We start from the raw sequence: 20,753 nt of genomic DNA, 5'->3' as shown, positions 1-20,753 counted from the left end.
AAACATTTCTTTTTATTACTGTTTTGGTTCTGTGAATGTGTAGTGAACAGTATAAAGTGAAGGGCACTTGTATGCTCATGAACATGAAGACATTTGGATGAAGAAATCCTGCAGAGCAGTATATTTACTTTGCATTTCTGAATGGTAGCGATTAAAATTCACAGCTGCTGGCTGTCCAGATGTTTCTTGCATTACACCATTGTAATTTGCATTGGAATATATTGTGTTACTGCAGTAGCTGTAAAGTGGACAGCTCCTCCAGTCTAAATGCTGTATACAGGTTCCAGTTGGGATGGTGAGCGCATTTCCTGATTGTATCTGGTTCTTCTTCCCATTGTTCTCCTTCTCTGTTACCTTGCCCTGTTGGTATTTCTCATGTGAAGACTTGTATTGGTTGGCATTCCAATCAAGCAGGGTTGATTTGAATTGGCAGGTCAGAACAGCTGTATGGGTGGTTTCTTGTAAGAGTGACATGGAAAAAAGGATTTGAATCAGAAGTTTCCCTTTCCCCTTGGCATTTTCAGGCAGCAAACATCCCTCTGGTGTCAGAGCTTGGCATTGATGACATCCATTTTGATGACTTCTCACTTGATGTGGATGCTATGATTACTGCAGCCCTGCGGATGTTCATGGAACTTGGAATGGTTCAGAAATTTAAAATTGACTACGAGGTAACCATCTGCTCTGCGGAGATGTCTGCTGCTTCTGTCTTGGCACTGCTCTGTCCATTTGCACGCGTTTAGTAGCCCTGGTAAAATTTGTACTTTTCATTTCAGACACTGTGTAGGTGGCTTTTGACGGTTAGGAAGAATTATCGAATGGTTTTGTACCACAACTGGAGGCACGCTTTCAACGTGTGCCAGCTAATGTTTGCCATGTTAACTGTAAGTATCCAGCTAAAGACACAATCCTCTAAGAGCTTTTATTGCCACATTGCTTTACCTGTTTAAACATTTTCTAACGTTTATTTTCTTTTCTAGTTATTATGATATTCATTCATCTGCAATGGATATGCATGCAGAATTAGGTTATTCAACTTAAGGCAGCACATATTTGGCAAAACCTTATAGTGTTTTAGTGACAGTGATACCATAGGCACATTAAGTGACTGAAAACAGATGGCAGTCTTGGAGTGAGCTTGTTATTATGGATCTTGATCTTACAATAATGTTTTCCTTTTGGAACACTTTGAGTTGACATTTATTTTAGACTCTTAAATTGGAATGTACTAAAACGTGGAAGATTAGAATCCTAAAAGAAGTATTTATTATGATGATATTAAATATTGTCTTCTCCAGCTTCATCTAGATTGTCGTGGATTGCCTCAAAACATTCTAAGATCATCTTCTAACTCAGTGAATGAACTGAACCTTGTACATTGGATGCTGTAACACTGCTGCGTTTTATTAACCTTTATCTCCATTGGTAGCCATAGCTTCTCTCAATATATAAGTTAATTCTTTGAAAGTACCCATGTTTCTACTCTCCATCCTCCTACCCCACAGCAACATCACCACATGAAATAATGCATATTTAACTTGTTAATTCTTGCAAAAGTAACAGTAAAAAGACTGGTGGTTCTGGATTTTTAAGAATCTGATTAATATAGCAAAAGAGAAGCAGCCTGACATTGTGTGATGCAGGACTTTCACTGTGCTTTCATTTTATTTTTTTTTGTCATATCTCCAGATACAAATAAGAATTCAAATTAAATGAATTTTTAATGATATAGTAAATCTCTAATATTCATAAGATCCATTGTTAACCATCTTTTCTTATTGAAGATGGTTGACACATAAGCTTATGTTATATAATTAGAAGCGTATTTGTCCATTTAATCTTAGAATATTTTAATGAGGAACCAACAAACAGGCTGCACTTGCAAGTACAGGAATATTTTCTTTCCCAGGGACAAAGGAACATTTGACAGAACTAGAAATAAAATTCAAATCTTCTGACTTGTTAGCGTAGTCTCTGGTGAACAGTGCTAAACTGCTCACATCTTAAAAAAGGAGAAACAAGTTTTTCTGTAAATCTGGGAGATGACATTTTGTAGACAATAAAAATACCTCTGACCTACCACTATCACCTGGCTGGGGAGCTGTATTTTGAAGACATTCTAATCAGTAGGTGTTACAGAAGTGCCTTTGCTGAGGCCAGGGATATGATGTGCTTGTTCCCTAATTTTTAATCACTGAATTTTTACACTCTTGTTGCTGACCAGCCTCTGCATTGAGGCTAGTGTTCATGTGCCATCAGTCAGTGCTTTATCAGTGGAGACTGCACAGTCTGTGCTGTTCATATGGCAGTGCAGATCACCAGATCAGTCTGTTCCCTGCTGAAATGTTTCCGCTGTGTTAAATGGACATTGGGTGGGCCATGGCATGTTACCTGCATGTGGGGCACAGCTGTCTCTGGTGTGGATTCCAAACTATCCTCCTCAGTTTGGCACGGTCTCTGTGGCACAGCTGAATACCCTGGTCAAGAGAAAAAAAAAAAAAAAAAAAAAAAAACAGAGCATGAAGTCCCCTAGCAGGTAAATGTCATTGGTTTAGTGCTAGGTCTGTCTTGCTAGCTAAAGCTACAGGGGCTAATTTCTGTGAGCATTTACAAACATGTAACAAGTTGTTATACACCACGAGACAAAGCAAACAGTTCTTAAATTAGAGAGAAGAATTAAAGTTGTTTGTGTTTTCTAGCAGATGCTTTATATTGATTTTAAGCAAAATCTCATGGTGACGTGGGCATTGGAAGTTTTTGAAGTACTATAAACTTGACATGCTCTTTTTTTTTTTTAATTTATCTGAAGATGAAAAGCTTTTCATCTTTTCATTCCGAGCAATAAGTGGGAAGTCAGCGACGCAATTTGAATGGGAATTACATTAATTTCTGTTGAATACTCCCGTAGATGCGAGGAAGCTGCAGCTCCCATCTTCACAAACCTCCTCTGTGAGGAGAAGCGTCCTCTAGATGGAGCTCCGAGGCCAGGTTTGCGGCCGGTTGTTGTTTTGGGTGGGAAAAGCTCTTTCCTACCAGGCACCTCCATCTCAGCTGGGAGTGACTAAATCGGCAGCCAGCAGGGAGGAGGAAGATCTCAGTTTCTTGAGCAGCCAGCAGCAGGCCTGCGAGGCTGAAATCTGAATCTGCTTTGTAGTTCTCAAAGCAGAATTGCAGGATGCTTTTAGCAATCAGCATGGAGACACAAATATCTGTGGGAGGTAATCTAGGATTTTCAGGCCAAACTCATTTCATTACCCACACTTCTGGTGAACTGAACAAGCGATTACAAGTGAGTAGCTGGGCACATACACTAGGCATTTGACTTTCCAAGTCTCACCCCACTTTTCTGCTCCTTTGATAGAGATCATAAGTCTCTGTAGTGTGGCACCCACCTTGGCTGCTCTTGCTTCCAGAGATAGGAAGACTGATCTTGTGAAAAAAGACATGAAAGTGATAGCCAAAAGACATAATAGCACAGGGCTGGCTCATACTGCATTTGTCTTGTTAGGCAACATCCTGGATAACATGCCTTGGTATTTCATCTGCCAAAAAGGGAAAATTCTCTGCTTTGCAGAGGGGCTCTGGTGATCAGAAAGGTGCTAATTTGTGTAGGATACAATGTGGATGTGTATATGAATGTATGTCTACATGCAAGACTCTTTTCTACAGTTATTGTAGCCTATTCCGGATTTCTCTATGAAAGTCAGCAATATTAGCTGCGGCACGAGTATAAATAAACAGGTCTATTTTAGGGAGTTTTCAAGAACTCCTTACCGTAGCAGAGTAATTTCTAAACTGTCATGTGGTAGTCTGACCACACTCCCACTGAAAGCAGGAGCAAAATTCAGCTGGGCAGAACAAGCCAACCAACAGAAATTCAGCAAAGCTTAAACCAGTCGTTTCACTCCCGTGTCAGCCTTCGATGTGTCTACTGTATATTCCTGCATGTCTAAATGTATATGTTCTCTCTCTCCAGTCAGACACTGGAGAAATACAAGCCCAGTCCTACGAGTCATACTCTTGTACTTTAGACTCAGTCAAGCACTGAAACAAGGCTGCTCCTGTGAGGTAAGAACATCACACAAGAGTAAAACATAGGATCAAGCCCAGCCTTCATTATCACTCCCTTTGCCTAACCCAGTTCATAGTGATACTTACTTTTTCATTTTTACTTTTTGAAGTAAGTAATACAAAATTAAAATCCCATCTGGTGTGCTAATAACAAAACATATAAATGTGGAGCAAGGTATAATGAATGCAATTCATTTCCTCACATGAAAGAATGACCTCCATAACTCACTGGAGGCTCTGCCACTCATGAGTTATGGGTCATTCCTTTTCTGGTGAAAATAAATTTTACTGCACCATCATCTACAGCTATGTATTTTTTCTCTCTGTGTAAATTCAAAAAATGGAGAAATGTAATCCTTTGCTGTGAATACAATGCAAGAAAACAGATATCCTCTTACCATAACGTTGTTTTATTTTAAATATTCTTATTAAGTGAAATATGCTATATTTCTCCCATACATTCAATGACAAGATTTTTGATTGAATATTGAATTTATTTTTGAGGTATTGCTACTGTTAATAAATTCCTTAATCAGTTTTTCTGCATTTATAATGCAGGTTGAATCCTGGAGTTCAATCAAAGCTTCTGTTATGCTAAAGGCTATTTATTGCAGCATCAATTTTCTGTTATGAAACATCTATTTTAAGTTGCTTTAACTCAGCATTTGAACATTTTTTCTAGATTGAAACTTGACACACAGTATGTTGTCAGTTATAAGCTTATTTTTATTTTTCTAAATAAACCTTGCATATTCTTTGTTATATAAGAGCAGTATTTAAAAAGTAAAAAGAGAAAACACTATTTTAAAAATTATTTTCTCTGCCTGGATAGCTAAATTTTAAAAAGCAGTACTACTAGGAAGCAGGAGAAGCCCTTTCATAAATATTCAAGTTAATCTGAACACCAGTGGATACTGCATGAATGGAATCTTTTTTCCTCACATTTGATCTTTTTGATATATAAACTGTGATGCACAGTTATAAAGCTTTTGTAGCAAATCCTGCACTTTTTCAGTTCACATTAAAATGTATTCCTGAGCACTCGGGGAAAGTTGGTTCTCTGTACTGCCTAAGAATTAACTGGAACTGCCTTTCAGACTATGAAAACAGAGAATATTGGGGTTTGAATAAGCATTTATTTAAGTAGAATTTATAGTCTTAAGGGTGAATAGCAGAGTTTTCACATGGTAGTGCAGCTATGACTGGCATCTAGGCAGTATGTTCCTACAGAAGTGTGAGGACATCAAATGCCACAGTTATTCATTGTCTTTGTATTGCTTAACACTCTTCTTGCCAGTGGGTGAGAATATGCCCCACTCGGAACTGGTGGAATTAAGGATTTCTTATGTGGTATTAGTGTTCAGCCTAGCTTTGATCTTCCAATATAAATGTATTTTATATTTCTGCATTTAATCTCCTCTCATGCTAACTAGAATATATGGCTAGTCAGAGAGTGTGGGTGGAGTGTGGCACTATGGTAAGACAAGTGTTAATGATTTCCCAGCTTAGTCAGTCCTTTTTACAGGCAATGTGCCCTTGTGCTTCTGAAGAGCTGAAGTTGTTTCTGCTGAGGGTGAGGTGCATGGCACCAGACAGGGGGTGTCCCACACAGCCTCCAGCACCTCCTCAGACAGGACCTGTTCAGGATGCCTGAGGTTAGCAACAGCAGCAGTGTTTCTTCTCTGGCATGAGGCTGTTCAGGGAGAAAAACTGCTATAGCAGGTCTCCTCTATGAGTAGAGGTATAGTGGCAAAAAAAATGTTGGTAGGTCAGCTCTCCATTCACACAGGTGTATCTGCTCTGAGGTGGTGATGGGGAATTTTGGTACATAAATTTTAAAGATTTTTTCTCAAATTCAAGAGGGTACCTTCAGCAGAATTATGCATTTTGAGATATTTCCCCTTTAAATCATGTAATTTCATTTCGTATGTCCCAGATAACAAATCACTTAATAGTTCATGATAGTTCCATCCATAGACTATATTTTAGCTGGTTTCTTTTATACTTCTTTTGATTTAACATCTTAGATATCTCTGACAGTAGGGATTAACTAAAATGATCACCTCAGGATTGAAGAAATCTGTGTTAAAGTACTTCTCTGAACAATAATTTCAAAACAAAATCAATTTGGTATTTCTATGGTATGAAATTTCAGTTGCTATCTTAGTGTGTAGTTATTGGTGTTTTTTTCCATCTCTTTTTGCCTTAAGTGCCTTCTGGGTCGTGGGGAAATGGCATGCTGGAAATGCAACAGAGAGATAATAACAGATCACTCCAAGAATGTTATCTATTCTGCTAACCATCTAACATACAGCAGGGAACATAATATGACAATAAAGCATTTATCTTCTCCTTACTGAAATGTTCATGATGTCAAAACAAAGTTGACTGTTGTTCAATGGACTATCATTACTTATCCTTTTTGTTACAGATAGTTACAGATGCTATTTTTTTCTGCTTTCAGACAGCAGGATTTCAGGAGATTTTGACTGAAATTGAAATTTTAGCTTTGATCGTGGGATGCTTATGTCACGACCTTGACCACAGGGGAACCAACAATGCCTTCCAAGCCAAGTAAGTTTTCTAATTCTTATTACTTTAATTTGTTTTTCTTCCACAGAGGAGCAAAAGGTGACCAGGATAAAGAATGTAGCATTAATTTCAGGCCTCATAGGCCAAGGCCAAGTATTCCTATTCCTGTATGTAGTAAGGGACTATCCATCTTTATAATTCTCTGTTCTTTGTGGTAACTGTTGGCTTGTCCTTTGTATCAGGCTGTTGATTGGGTTACTCCTTGGGAACAGACACCAAATATTGAAACAAGGTACCAAAACCTGATGTTCCTCTCAAGCTCAGGTATCTCACAGGCAGATTCTTACATCACCTATATGACATCTTGCTCTCTGGATCATTTGCAATTCTAAGAATGATTTTTATTCTATTCAAAATGCGTAGGACCCAATCTGGCAACCCTGACTCATACTTATTTATACTGTCCAGGCTGTTGCCCTCAGACATGTTACTGAAATAGCCACAGGTTAATGGAAAGTTTGTGGGTACTTCGGACTGTGGTGGTAAGGGAACTGTTGACCAAGGTCAGATTGTTTCCAAAATCTGTGTTTGAAAGACAGTAGGAAATGTCCCCTGACAACATCCTGGCCAAACTGTGAAATGAAGCAGTCAGACATAGAGATTCCTTCTCCAAATCCTTTGTGGTTTTCTTCACTCCCTGGGCCCTCTACAGTCAGAAAATGAGACCCTGAGGTTCTCTCGTCCTGCAGAACTCAGAATGTCTTTGCAGATTTGTCTGTTTTGCACTACTACTAATCATATGGTGTGACAAGAAGTGGTTAAATGGTTGTCCAAAGTATTTGAAAGACAGGGTGAAATTGTATTAGCCTATTGTCATACCCTTTTATGTGCAAAGATAGCCTGTTTGTTGCAGTGTGTATGTGCACTCGCTGCGGCATTCTGGGGGTGAGTAGCCTCAGTGAACATCACTCAAATTGATGTTTCTGATATTCGCTAAGCCACCATTTCCTGAGCTATTGCTGCTGCTGTACAGTCTCAATGAAACAATGACACTGTCTGGATCTTCAATCACCATAGCAAGAAAAATCAATTGCAGTGCTCAAGACAGAGCTCATGGTGCAAAGGTTACCAAGCACCGCCAGATGCATGTTTGCAGCTGAATCTTGAAGAGAATCAAAAAAGACGAGACAAATGGGAAGTTCAGCTGATTGATGTTTATGTTCCTAATTTACCAACGCAAGACCTAAGATTTACATCCAGACCATTTTAGGCTCTGATTAAGTTAACCACTTCTCTACTGTAATATTACCCAACCGTATCTCCTGTGCAGAGGGATGGCTGAGTTAAAGGTAAAGGTTTCAGTGTTAGACTGCTATCACTTATACTTCTTTGACAACTGAGTACAAAGAGGAGACTACCATTTTATTACTCCATAAAGAAATTGCTGAAGACATTTAACAAAAGACAAACATTACTACACATATAAAATATCCCTGAAAATAGAAGCTGCAGTTTTCATACAGCAGCTATGATTTATTCCTCTAACTTGACTTACAAATTTAAGCATCACATTTTCCTATTTTATCTTCAGTGTTCAATGTTACTGTTCTGTGTGATGAAAGTTCAAGAGGTATACGATGAAGGCAATATCACAGCTGTCTGAAATGGCTCTGTTATATATCTCAACACTGTGTTCTCTAGGGATGATGTTTCCTGGACATCCTTCTCTCTAATATAGCTGCTTCTGATAATTAAATATCAGTATGGTGCAGTTTTATAGTATATGCTCCTAGGAGACTCTTTCTGTTTGTCTGTAGCATAATCTCTTATTCTCATTTCTTTGGAAAGAAAACCCATCTTGTCAGTCAAGGCTGGGTCCCAGGAGTGAAGTAATGGTGAACAGTAACTGTTCTGACAGTCCAGTCCAATTCTCTGCACCTCCCAACTGTTTTCAGTGCTACAATTGGTCATACAGTTTCAATTGCATTGTCTAAGTTTTTGCTATTTAAACTTGAAAAATCCACCTGCTCTGGGCATTTTGAAGCTTAATTTTGTTTTAGACAGTAAACATGATCAGAAAATATTTTCTAAACAGAGGCTAAACTTTTATATTTACTCTCTCACTTCTGGTTTTATGTCTACCTTAATTTTTTAAGTGCATGGTTTCACATATAGACAGGACTTCACAGCATTTGCAGTTGTTTTGTTTGTTTTTAAAGCATTTGTAGCCACCCTTTGTAAGCTGTTGTTTTTACATATATTAAAATCTGAAAATAAAAGGTAATAATAGAAGAGCTAGTCCCTTGGCTCCTGCTCAAGGATGTTACTGCCTGTTTTTACTGCACAGTGATATGTGCCTGTGCCAAAGTACCTCAAAGCATTGTTGAGGTGCTTTGGAAGTTGCATTCCAAAACTTCATGTAGTTCCTAGTCAGCTGATGGTCTTTAGCAAGGTCTGAAACATAAATGCCTTGTATTTGGCTTTAAGTGACTGTTTCGCTCTGGCCAGCTCTCTCAAGTATGTTTGCTGACGTGGAGAGGGCAAGCGTGGCTACATGCTTTCATTACTGAATTGTCTCTGAAACCTGCTTCATAAGCAGACGAACAGTATTTGTTGACTTCCTGTGTTCTGTTTCAGGAGTGGATCAGCCTTAGCTCAGCTCTATGGCACCTCTGCTACCTTGGAGCACCACCATTTCAATCATGCTGTCATGATTCTCCAAAGTGAGGTACAAAAGCATTACTATTAATCTCACTGTAAGCTGTTGGGCAGTTTCAGCCAGGGAAAGGAAATACCACACACAGTACCTTTTTAATGCCCTCTCCTTGAGGAATTATTTATTGGTTACCTCAAAGGTCACAACTAGCACAAAATTAAACTACAAATGCTGATCATAGATCCCAGAGATTATATCTGTCTCAATCAGCTAGGGGCAAGGAGAACATATCCTAATCATATTGTCAGTTTTTCTCAGTCTTCTAACATCCTGCTCAGTGCCATATAGATAGACAAAATGAGCTCTTCCCCATAGGTCTTGTGTTCGTTATATCTCAGTCATCCTTTACTGGACCAATTTAATTTCTTTGATTTCTTTATGTAATTGCTATTTTTGTGGTGGATTTGCATTATTTTCCTTAATGACTTTTTTATCCTTTTTTTTAAATATCACCAATATTGTGCTGTCCATGTACACTAGCTGTTTTGCAGATTCATATCAGGACACAGTTCCTGCCCCGAACACCTTACGCACAACAGTATGCAGCATATAGGACCCTAGAGATGTCATAAGTGGGAGAAGTGGAAAGATGCATAATCCTTATGAAACAATGGATGTATTTTGTTAATATACAGAGATAGCTTGTTACAAAATCCATTCAGTATATACAAACATGAAAGTGTTGTTCATACAGCACAATCAGAGACTGTATGCTGATCTGCAGTAACTTTTGAAGAGCATCTGGGGATGTCCCGTGATCACAGGCAAATGGGAACAGGGTGATGGCTTTATTCTGTGTGCAGTGTCACAGAAACCAGTCATGGGATGCTGACTGTGGTTTTAGTGTTCAGATGCTCAACCTTATATTTAAAATATAGATATGGGAAAGGAGAACCCCACCATGAGATTTAAACAACTCAATCTGCTCAGTTTAGCCTAGCTTGTCTAAATGGTGATACCCAACTAAGTGGCTCCTTATATTAGCAGAGGAAGGCCTAACAAAAAGCAGCATTTAAAGGTTAAACAGACTAGTTCAGAAAGGGAAAAAGGAAGATTTGTTTTAAAACAATGAGGCTGTTCGACTGCTGGAACAAGGTTTCCCACTTCTTAGTTAGCATGACTGAGTGTCCTTCCAGATAGGCTTAATACATGGATGACTTTATGCGAGTTTGTAGCTCATGTCAGACTACATGCTTTAAAAGAAAATACAGTTTAGAAATAATAGTGAAAAAAAAAAAAAATAATAATGTTTTGTCTTGGAATCTACTTCTTTTCTGGATTCTTTCTGGAATCTATCTGCTTTTGTAGATGTAAAATATTACTTGAACCAAAAGTCTGCTTTGGTCATTCAAGCAGCTTCTTCTCTAGGTCCTTGTTTGTGGACCAGAGAATTAATCACAGAGAATTTTTATCCAGTAGATACTGTCTGTTAATGGGAACACAACACCACTTTGTTTGGAATAAATACACGTTTGGATCCTCCAAAGCTCTTACATACATGTAGATGCACCAACTTTCACCAGCTGTGCAGTCAATCTCTTCCCTCAAATAAGTTGAAACTAGATTATATCCTGTGCACTAATGCTGACATTCTAGTCTGTCTTTACTAGCTAGAATGAAACACAGAATATTGCATTATTTCTTTAGATTCTTATCATGGTGGACAAAAGAGGTACTTATCCTTTTCTCTTGACATACTAGCCTCAGTATAAGTAATACTGAGATTTGTAGTGGTATGGTTTTATACATGATGAAACAGGTCAGCAAGGCAAACAATGTTATAGATTAACAGACAATTTAGTAAATCACTCCCGTTGTAACAGCTGCTGTTTTCCTGATACATTTTTTTGATTACTCTTGTTATAAGCTTGATTTTCATAAATAAAATTCAGATTTTCAAATTTTTCTCATCGCTTAGTTAAAAATATTTAAAAAAATCACTGTCACAGATCATCTTTTATGTACAACAAATTATTTTTTAGACCAACAAATAGCTGATTTATTTAAATTAATAAATTATTATCATCTCTACCTTCAGACCTTATCTTGTCTATGTCCCCACACCATCCTGGTTATAAAAATTCTGTTGCTGGAAAAGTCCCACTTTTAAGTGCATTTTAATATTCCTAAGCAGTAGATGGCAGTGTATACCGAATTCATGCATTACAGTGCAAAATGTCACCAAAATAAGACTCTGTTTAGCAAGAATATTGTTTCTATGGGTCATTAAAAAAAAAAAAAAAGTATAGGACTTTTATTTATGTGAATTTAATCCTGTGTGACTAGTGCCACAGAAACCACTTCTGTAAAACCACTGTTAGAATTTTTCATTAATTTTGTTTCTTTCAGCTTATTTTCTCCAGGATTTCACAGAGAAATTGTAGGATCTCTATCCCTATTATTTTTTTCAGAATTTGTTACAAAAGCACCTCTCTGTTCTTGAATAACAGTATTAAATAGTTCTCTTCCCTTCATTCTGGCTATGGAGCACCTTTCAAATTCTCAGCCCATGACCCATAGGAAGTAGCCTATTGGGCCTTTAAACCACATAAAGTTGCAGTTTTTCAGCCTGTGTAGGAAAAGCTTGTATATGCTGTAAGAATACAGTAATGGTCAGAGTGAGCAAACAGGCTGTTTTGAATGAAAAAAAAAACAAAACTGATTTAGTGTCTTTGGCTGCTCTACCAGCAGTTTGTGTGCCTGCAAGCTGCAGCACAGATAAATCTATTAGGAGCACAACTCAAAAGCTGCAAAGCACAGCTCCCAAAAACATTTAATAAGAGGGAAGATTGAGATGTATACATAGTTTTTCGCCATAAACTGAGACTGTGCAGGGTCAGAGCAAAGAGTAAATCTTTTCTCAAGAGGCTATAATTTCAGTAGAATTTAGAAAAACATCCCAGACGCTTGATTACAATCGCCAACTCTTCCTCCCCAAAGTAATCTCCACAGTATTAACATTATTATTTTGTCATAGTTTTGCCATGAATCAGAACAAGCTTCTGTTAGAGAGAAACAGTAGGCTAAAGAGTTAGAAAACCTTTTAAAAACCTATATTGATTGCTAGTCCTTTACCTCCTTTATCTCTTTCATTATAGGGTCACAACATCTTTGCTAACTTGTCCTCTAAGGACTACAGTGACCTTATGCAGCTTCTAAAGCAATCGATATTGGCAACAGACCTCACTCTGTATTTTGAGTAAGTATTGGCATTTCTTGTATTTGACAAATGAAAATTCGAAGAACATACTCTAATGACCTATTAAATACCAATGAGGATATATAATATGAGAAATTAGTCCTTAGCTGTGGTTGAAGAGATTTAGTCTAATACTTAGTATATTTTAGGCTAATAGAAATATCTCATGTGTCCAAGTAAGTTTTGATTTAATGTGTAACATCTATATCAACAAAAAGCAAACGAAGTCCCAGGCTTATACTTCAAAGCGATCCCAGGAATCGGCTACAGTTTGGTCCCATAATTCACTCATCCCTTCTGTGATCGTTTTTTCAGGCATGTAGAAAATCAATGACATTTTAGAATTATTTTCCACCGTTTCAGACTTTCTAACCACCTCTACTAAAATTACTGTATTTAATAAAAGAGCTGGATGCTGAGGTAATGAAAGCATACATGTTACTTATTGAAGACAAATTATGCCAATTTGCATCAGATGGGAAATAAGATTGACTGTAGAGAAGTGTAATAGGATCTCTTTCATCCAGTTTTCTCTCTCTCTTTTTTTTTTTTTCTCATCTGGATATCAAATCTCTAAGTAGACTTCAAGTTGTTGGTTCTATTTTATGTTTTTCAAACAGTGCTAATTATTACCAAGTTATATTTGCAGTGAGACTGTGGGAGTGTGCGTGTCATGGTGTCACCAGCACTTAATGCTTCTGGATTCCCCCCCTCTGGCACATGTCTGTGGCTGGCTTACAGGGAGAGTGTTGGCAGGTGTGCAGCTTTACATGCTGCCTTCTCAGCCTTGACAATGCTCCATCCTTAGGGATTCTTGTTTAGCATTCTATCTCATACAACTCTGGGTAGCATTTGGTAATGTTTTTCTCAACATTCAGAGGAGGGATATACATGTATTCCCCTCTTTGTGTGTGCTGATGGTTGATACCAAACCAGCTTTCTAGATAACTTCAGGCATCTATTCAATTCTCTATATCAACAACGTATCTTTAACTGTTAATTACAAATATACTAAAATACTAATTGGGATGCTGTGATGTTTGTCCTGTCTTTTTTTTTTTCCTTCTTCTCCTCCCAGTATTGTGTTACTATGTTAAGGGCTACTGCTGAACAATACTGGCAGTAAAGATGCATTTCTTTGTTTCCTGCAAGTCTGTTCTCAGAGCAGCTATGTTAAGAAAGGGCTTTTATGAATAGTTTTATTGTAAATAACTTGTGAAATTAGCCCATGAAGAGGTTTCTACTAAGAATCAGTCTGTGAAGAAATTTCTGTTGGTTGACATGAAGGTCCACAGGAAGACAAATAAACCCTTTAAAACACGTTATTTTTGAAGCTGTTAGGCTAGCTGGTGATCTGGAGGGCGGGTATGACAGTAGAATTTGCTGACAGCTTTAAGTGAGATACAAGGACCACAGGGATGTGACAGTAGAGGTTCTACTGCCTACCTGCAAATAACTTGGACTGCAGAATTGGTTTGTGCTGTAAAGAGAGGATGAGGGTTAGGGGGTTGAGAGGGCAGCTGTCCCAGCATGGCTCCATGCGCTCCCCCTGGCCCTGCAGCCCCTGAAAGAGCCAGAGGCTGTGCTCTGGAGAGCGCCTTAGGAGGCAACCCAGGCATGATGCCTGGCTTATGCTGAAAAACTCTTTTTCCTTCCTGCCTTATGCTGAAAAACTACACGGTCAAGTTGTCTTTCTACTTTTAATACAAAGAAATAATGTCCAAAGAGGGACATCAGATGAATTTCAAGATTATTCTTCCCCGCTTGCATAACTGATTTTTAGTTGCTATATGAATCAGAAAAGTTTTAGTAAATGAGACCTCTTTACTCAGTAGTCTGCAAATAAGTTATCTTGTCCTCTTATGTTGTTATGATTCATTAATCAGGTAGTGGTTATGCTACTCTACTTCTATGAGTGCCTGAAAATGATTCCCTGATATCACTGTTGGTTTACACTTCTAAAAGCCACCCAATGTGAACAGGTATTTCCGCACAAGTACCTTGCTATTCTAACTTTTTTCAGTTTGCCATGTCTTCAATATTTTTGTAGGGAAGGAAATTATCATATCAGTATTCTTAAAATGCCTAAATCTAATGAACAGAAAATCCAATTAGCAAAATAGCAACAAAATTTCAGGCAGATCAAGGCTTTATGACCCTCTGAAGGCACTGCTTTTCTACAAACAAACAAAAAGATGACTTTCAGCAAAAGATTAGATGGAAAATATACTTGATTTTAGCAGATAACTTTAAACGATGTTCATAGATAATACAGCAAGCAAAAGAAATGAAGGTTATGGAAATTAGCTGAAATGATGTCTTGAGCTACTGAACTGTAAAGCAACTGCATTTGCTATATGTAGCAAATTTAGCCTTTCAGGTTAAATACAAGAGTCAATGTTACTCAAAAACATTCCCAAATTGTTATCATTCTCTTTATTTCTTAAATCCTATCATGTTATGTTTGCTTAATAGCAACAAACCTCGTCCTGTTGGATACCATGCCTGAGCAACCAGTAGGAAACACTAAATTGTTTCCTTATACTTGGCTGCTTTCCTCAGGTTGACTCTTTGCTATACTAGAAATTCCCTGTGGAATTAGACTAATACATCTACATCTATTCCAATGGATATCAAAGCAAATTCCTAATTTAAAACTTTCATCTTAATGTATGGCCCTAAGACTCACAATGTTTTCAGTTACTGTTTATGAATCTCTGTACTTTAAAAGAGAATGTTTGAGGTTTCTGAGATGTCATCTTCCTGACATCTTTCAATCCCTTCAGCCTTAAAAACGGTTGCCCATTTTGTGTCCAGTAACGTATGAATTATGCAGAATAACCAATACTACAAAATTGAAAGAATTACCACATTTTATACTTACATTGGTGGGCACTGAAATACAGGATGCAAAAATCTACCACTCTCCCTCTTAACGAAGTACATAGTTATTGAACCTCAGGATTTGGTTGATTTAAGGTTTAAGCGCCAAGTAGTCTTGGCCATTAAAATGTTCATTATTGTAATGTTTATTCCCAGTGGGGCCACAATGCTATGAATTTGTACATGAACTGAATTTTGTTTTCTGCATGTATGACTTTGCATTGTACTCACAAATATTCTAATGCAAAATTATTTTACATCTCATTTCAAGAAGCATAAGTGGTTAGATATCATCATGTAGCCCTCTCTCTCCCTGTTCTAGTTGCTGTTATCATACCCATTACAGAAGGGCCCTCAAGCAGGAGAGACTGGTCATTTAATGCATGACACCTGGGGACCAGAGCAACACAACTTGTTCCCTGTAAAATTCTGTTCATTTGTCAAAGGCAATGTTCCCAAAAGCCTGCATCTCCCTGTGTATAAAACCTGAACTCACTGCCATTGGATGGTGCTTTCAATAATTACTGTTCAAAATTTCAGTCCAGCTGACATAAATGTGGAAAATAAAAAACCTTTAAGCTTTCTCCAGTGAGGAATCTAGTAACGATGTTCCCACACGGCAAGAAGATAGCAGTCTCCCATGAGCTGGGGCACTGGACTGGCACCCAAAACATAAAGATTTTGTTTTCAGCTTTAGTGCTAATATGTTGTGTCACTCTAAGCAAGTTGTTCCATATTTTTGTACCTCAACTTCTGTTGCATCTGTGGCAGGATCTGCCTCACACTGCATGTGTAGTCACACTGTGTGCAGTAAGAGCCCATTGAAGTTTGAGTGTGAGTTGTGATAAAAATTACAGACTATGATGACTCCGAATTTTGGTACCTTAAAGGCACCAAGTGAGCATTAACATGTCCTGATTTGTGTTTTGTCCATCTTTGAGGAGATTGGCAAGTTCTTCCAGAAGACAAAGCATGGGGTAAAGCAGAGAGACCTAATTTAAAGTCAGTGAGGACTACTGACTCAGGACGTCCACAGCATCTTGATGTTTTGTGTGTTGGAAATAACTGTGATTACAAGGGTCTGAAAAATCCTTCAGGATCCAGAAGTAAAAAAACATTTTGCAAGGACAAGTGAAGTGAAGTGTGTGTATAATTCCAGAGTATTTCTATTGTCTGTCTGTCCACTGCTGTAGTCAAACATTTCATGCTTACATGGAAGACTGAACATTTTGGTATCATTTATTTCCTTATCTTCAGAGGCCATAAATACGGTATTGCTTTTACTAGGCAGCTCTGACATTGATAACAGACATTTATAGAACATGTTCAGAAATTAGTATGTTTCGCTTAAATGGACTGTCAGTGTAACATCTTTAACAATAATACATGAGGTTCAGTGGTTTCATATCACTCAGAGAACCATGTTTCTACTGCAGTGCTGTCCATTTGCCTCTCTGATAATCTGTTTTGTTGCAGGAGAAGGACTGAGTTTTTTGAACTTGTCAGTAAAGGTGGTTATGATTGGAATATAAAGAAACATCGAGAAATATTTCGGTGAGCACTAACATTTCTTGCTTTCTGGTTATTTCAAAGTGTAGACTTTGTTTAAGGAATTTCTTATGTTGTGGAAAGAAGACTACAGTAACAAGAGAAGGCAGCTTGGTTTAAAATTAAAAGATGATATATATGATATGATTTCTAAATATTACCAAACTTAGCAGGGATGTAACCTCACCTTCTCCATTCCTATTTCTGCCTCTGCCACATGTTTTTCCCCTTCTCCCAGCCTTACCAGTTACTGCTCAGCCCTTCTGATCTTTCTCCAGAAAGCATCAATATTGTGCCTCTGAACCCAAAGGCCTTTCTTTCCCATTTCCTGTTTCCTCCTCCTCCCAGCTCTTTTCTTTTGTGGGCTTTTGTGCTCCTGTAGTTTGTAACTGGGAATTTGCAGATACAGTACTCTTCTAGCCCTCAAGAATGCACCCTACAGACATTGTGGCTGGTTTGGGTACATGCCACTGTTGAGCCATGCGTGTGCGTATTTGCATATGCATATCTGATTATGTCTCAATTTATCTGAAATTTCATTAAAATTCTATTTCCTTTTGGCTGTTTTTTTTTTTTTTTTTTTTTTTTTTTTTTTTTTTTTACTGAAAAAATGGCCATTTTCTATTTTCCATACCATTTCACTCATTCCTGATTTTAGATTCAAGCAATATATTTGATGCTTCATTTTCAGTGCCCTTGTTCTTCGTTTAAACTTTCTTAGACTTTTATCTGCATCATGTACTGTACATAAACGCTTTCTCCAGCTGAATGGTTTCTTTCTTCTAATGCATATAAAACATGGTTGTAGCTAGGTATTAAACTACAGTGGAACAGTACAGCTCATTGTAAATCTTAAATTTTTATTGTAGATAAGCAGTAGAAACTGCTTAAGCAGTGTCTGTGTTGCCTCCTGTCATTATAGGTTCTCTTGCTACAGCAGTCACTTACAAATAGGCATATAAATTAATCCAGTTTGCAGGTATTATTGTATAATAATACCTTTGCTCGTATCATGTGATGTACATGCTTTCGGGTATATTATATGTATTTATATAAGTGGTGTCAGGAGTACTGCAAAATTAGCAGTTACTCCTGTGCAATACCATTTCTTTTCTAGTGTTCAGTGCACAATACCAAAAATTCATTGTCTGATGACCTGCAATACATTAGCCTTCCTGGGCACAATTGTGATGTAAAAGCCATGCTGATGGCTGAGATTTCAAACATGTCATTCTTTTCTGGAGGAAAAGAAGGTGCCATGGCTGACATTTTATATACGTATTATTTATTTATGCACCGAGAGCAGAGTTGTTTAGAAATCCAACAAAGGTTGATTCAGCTTGTATTGTTCATTTCTGTTTTTCAGATCAATGCTAATGACAGCCTGTGACCTTGGAGCTGTGACCAAACCGTGGGAGATTTCAAGACAGGCAAGTCATGATTAATAGCAGGGCTGGGAGAAGGCGGGACTGGTGGGACAATATTCCCAGGGCCCTGGTTTACAAGGGACCAAAACTGGAATCAATTTACAGCAGTATTAATGCTATAAAAAATAGCAGGGGGGTTCTGCAAGAAATAGTTTATTGCTTAATCTTTCCATGTGTGCATGCTGGTGAACAGTATGTAGGTACCTGAGAGATCCAGCTTTACAACCTCTCCTCTTACTAACCTTTTAGATCTATATTAAAATAAATAAATAAATAAATGAACAAAAAAAGCATGAGCCACATGTAGTTGCACTTCCTTGGTTTGTCCCAAAGTTCTTTTTGGCAGAGACAGAATCTTTCCTAAATCAGCAGATGATCTGCAAACTTAGATTAACATCAGATTGTTCTGTTAGAAGTACGTTCGTTGATGGGAAAAAAATGCAGGTGTTTTGTAGAGCTTTGTTTAGCATCCTGTACTTAGAAACAAAGAAAAACTCAGTCTTCTGCTGCTGAGAAGGCCTTTTAGAAGCATATACATAAAACTTGGATCCAAGCGTTGACTACAGGAAATAATTACAATGTGGGAAAGTAAGCATCTGGCTTACTGGATCAAGACTTGTCCCAAGAGTCTTGTCCTTTACCACACAATTTTCCCACTTCTAGGCATTTTTCCTTACTCAGCACCCATCATTAATACTTCCTGTTTCCCATGCTAGCAATTCTCTGTCCTTCACTGAGGTCCAGAACCACTTAGTAGAAGGCAGGCTGCATAGGGAAATAGGGGTTTGGTGGAATATACACCATGAAGAAGCAAATAGGAAATACACTAGTACAGCTGAGTGTAGGTGAGCAGCTGAAGTGAGGCTGATTGGCTTAATGACAAAATGACAGTTAAGATGGGTCGAAGATAGATGACAGACAGGCTAGACGAGAGCTAGTGAGGTACGAGCAGCCAGAGTTCTTGGAGAAAGACAAGGAATGTGGCAACTAAGAGACTTGCACTCTTTTGCAGCACAACTACATGCACGTTAACTCAGTAAAAACACAGTCATGTGCTCAGGGCTTCAGCTCCACTTGCAGTTTTGTCAGATGAACCTTTTTTGCTTTTATAAACAGACTAGAAAAATAGTCCATCCAAAGCTATTACTCGGCCTGAATGCAATCACCTCACAGAAAAGAAATCAGGGAAGTTGCTCTTATCCTGCAGTGAGAAAATGAGTTTCAAGACTTTCCAGTGCCACCCAGCCATGGCTGAGGTCCAGGCCATCCCTCCTCATTTCTCCTCTTTAACCCAGTTAGCTTCTACATTTTCTTTGACAGCTAAATTGTCAGGTAGAGTCTGTTTTCCATGTTATGGCTCTGTGTTACGGTGCTGAATTAGTGATGAAGTCTCTGGCAAACTGTTATTTATTCTTCCCATTTTTGAGGTCTGCAGGTGAAAATTCCCCTGCAGCCTAGTGTACAGGTTTACTTTATATTGAAAAATCCCATCTGGGATTGATTGAAACATTACCTGGTTGAGCAGAGAAGCTAAATGGTCCACAGAGGGAAAGTAGAGGCAATAGTTGGACATCAGCTGTGCCTAAAGAAAAGGAACATAAAAAGTGAGCTAAAAACAAAACAAAACAAAACAAAACAAAACAAATATATGAATCAAAAGGAATAAAGATTAAAAATGAGAAGAAAAAATTCAGGACAAGAAGATAGATGAAAGAGTGAAAGGGACACAGTTAGAACAGGATCAGAATAGCAGTGAGATGGGGTGAGCTTATATCTAGATTATTTTCATACAATACACTTGGCAAACAATTGCTGCTAAGTTGTTAAATTATTCCTCTATATGGAGTATTGATCCAGAATGTTATTAGTGCACTGGGATTACATTATAAAGTTCCAAACAGTGTGATAGCCAGGCTCAAGCTTTAAGAATACTTTATAACATCACTTCACCTATTTCTAATGTATTTTGATATTCCCTGCATCAGTTTTAGTAAGTTTAGGATTTGTGAATGTTAGCTACTGTGCAGCTGCTAGACCAAGACATTTTGAGATTTTATGAAGTTTTTTTATGAAGTGCAGGTTCTCTCAGTTCACCCTCATGTCTTGGTGTTACAAAATCATTTCCTATCTTGAAAACACTTGAAACCAATAAGCAGGCATGACAGGAGCTTTAGGAACTAAATGCCGTCTTCAGTAGGTAAGTTTCCTTTTTTTATATGTGAAGTGTCATGTGTGCCTGCCATCTAAGCCCTGCACTTCAGGAAAGCACAGTTCATAAGGCTACCATATCATGATTGCTTAGTTTGGTTTCTTAAAATTCCTGCTCTTTCCATAACTAATTTTGTTATTAAATCTCATATTCTTCTGAGGACCACAA

At 37.9% G+C, this 20,753-nt stretch overlaps 1 protein-coding gene across 2 annotated transcripts in view; it reads left to right on the top strand.

Moving 5' to 3' along the window:
• PDE11A (phosphodiesterase 11A) overlaps positions 1 to 20,753 on the top strand; it is a 134,844-nt gene that overhangs the window by 93,151 nt on the left and 20,940 nt on the right. For both annotated transcript variants that reach the window (XM_072041009.1, XM_072041010.1), the window contains exons 11-17: positions 525 to 671; positions 777 to 884; positions 6,536 to 6,645; positions 9,241 to 9,331; positions 12,418 to 12,518; positions 16,878 to 16,955; positions 18,316 to 18,383. In XM_072041009.1, the coding sequence (XP_071897110.1) occupies positions 525 to 671; positions 777 to 884; positions 6,536 to 6,645; positions 9,241 to 9,331; positions 12,418 to 12,518; positions 16,878 to 16,955; positions 18,316 to 18,383 (703 nt within the window). The remainder of the gene's footprint in view (positions 1 to 524; positions 672 to 776; positions 885 to 6,535; positions 6,646 to 9,240; positions 9,332 to 12,417; positions 12,519 to 16,877; positions 16,956 to 18,315; positions 18,384 to 20,753) is intronic.

Source organism: Anas platyrhynchos, chromosome 7 (genome assembly GCF_047663525.1).
Source record: "Anas platyrhynchos isolate ZD024472 breed Pekin duck chromosome 7, IASCAAS_PekinDuck_T2T, whole genome shotgun sequence".
NCBI classification, from domain to species: Eukaryota; Metazoa; Chordata; class Aves; order Anseriformes; family Anatidae; genus Anas; species Anas platyrhynchos.
This window is presented reverse-complemented; position numbering and strand designations above follow the sequence as displayed.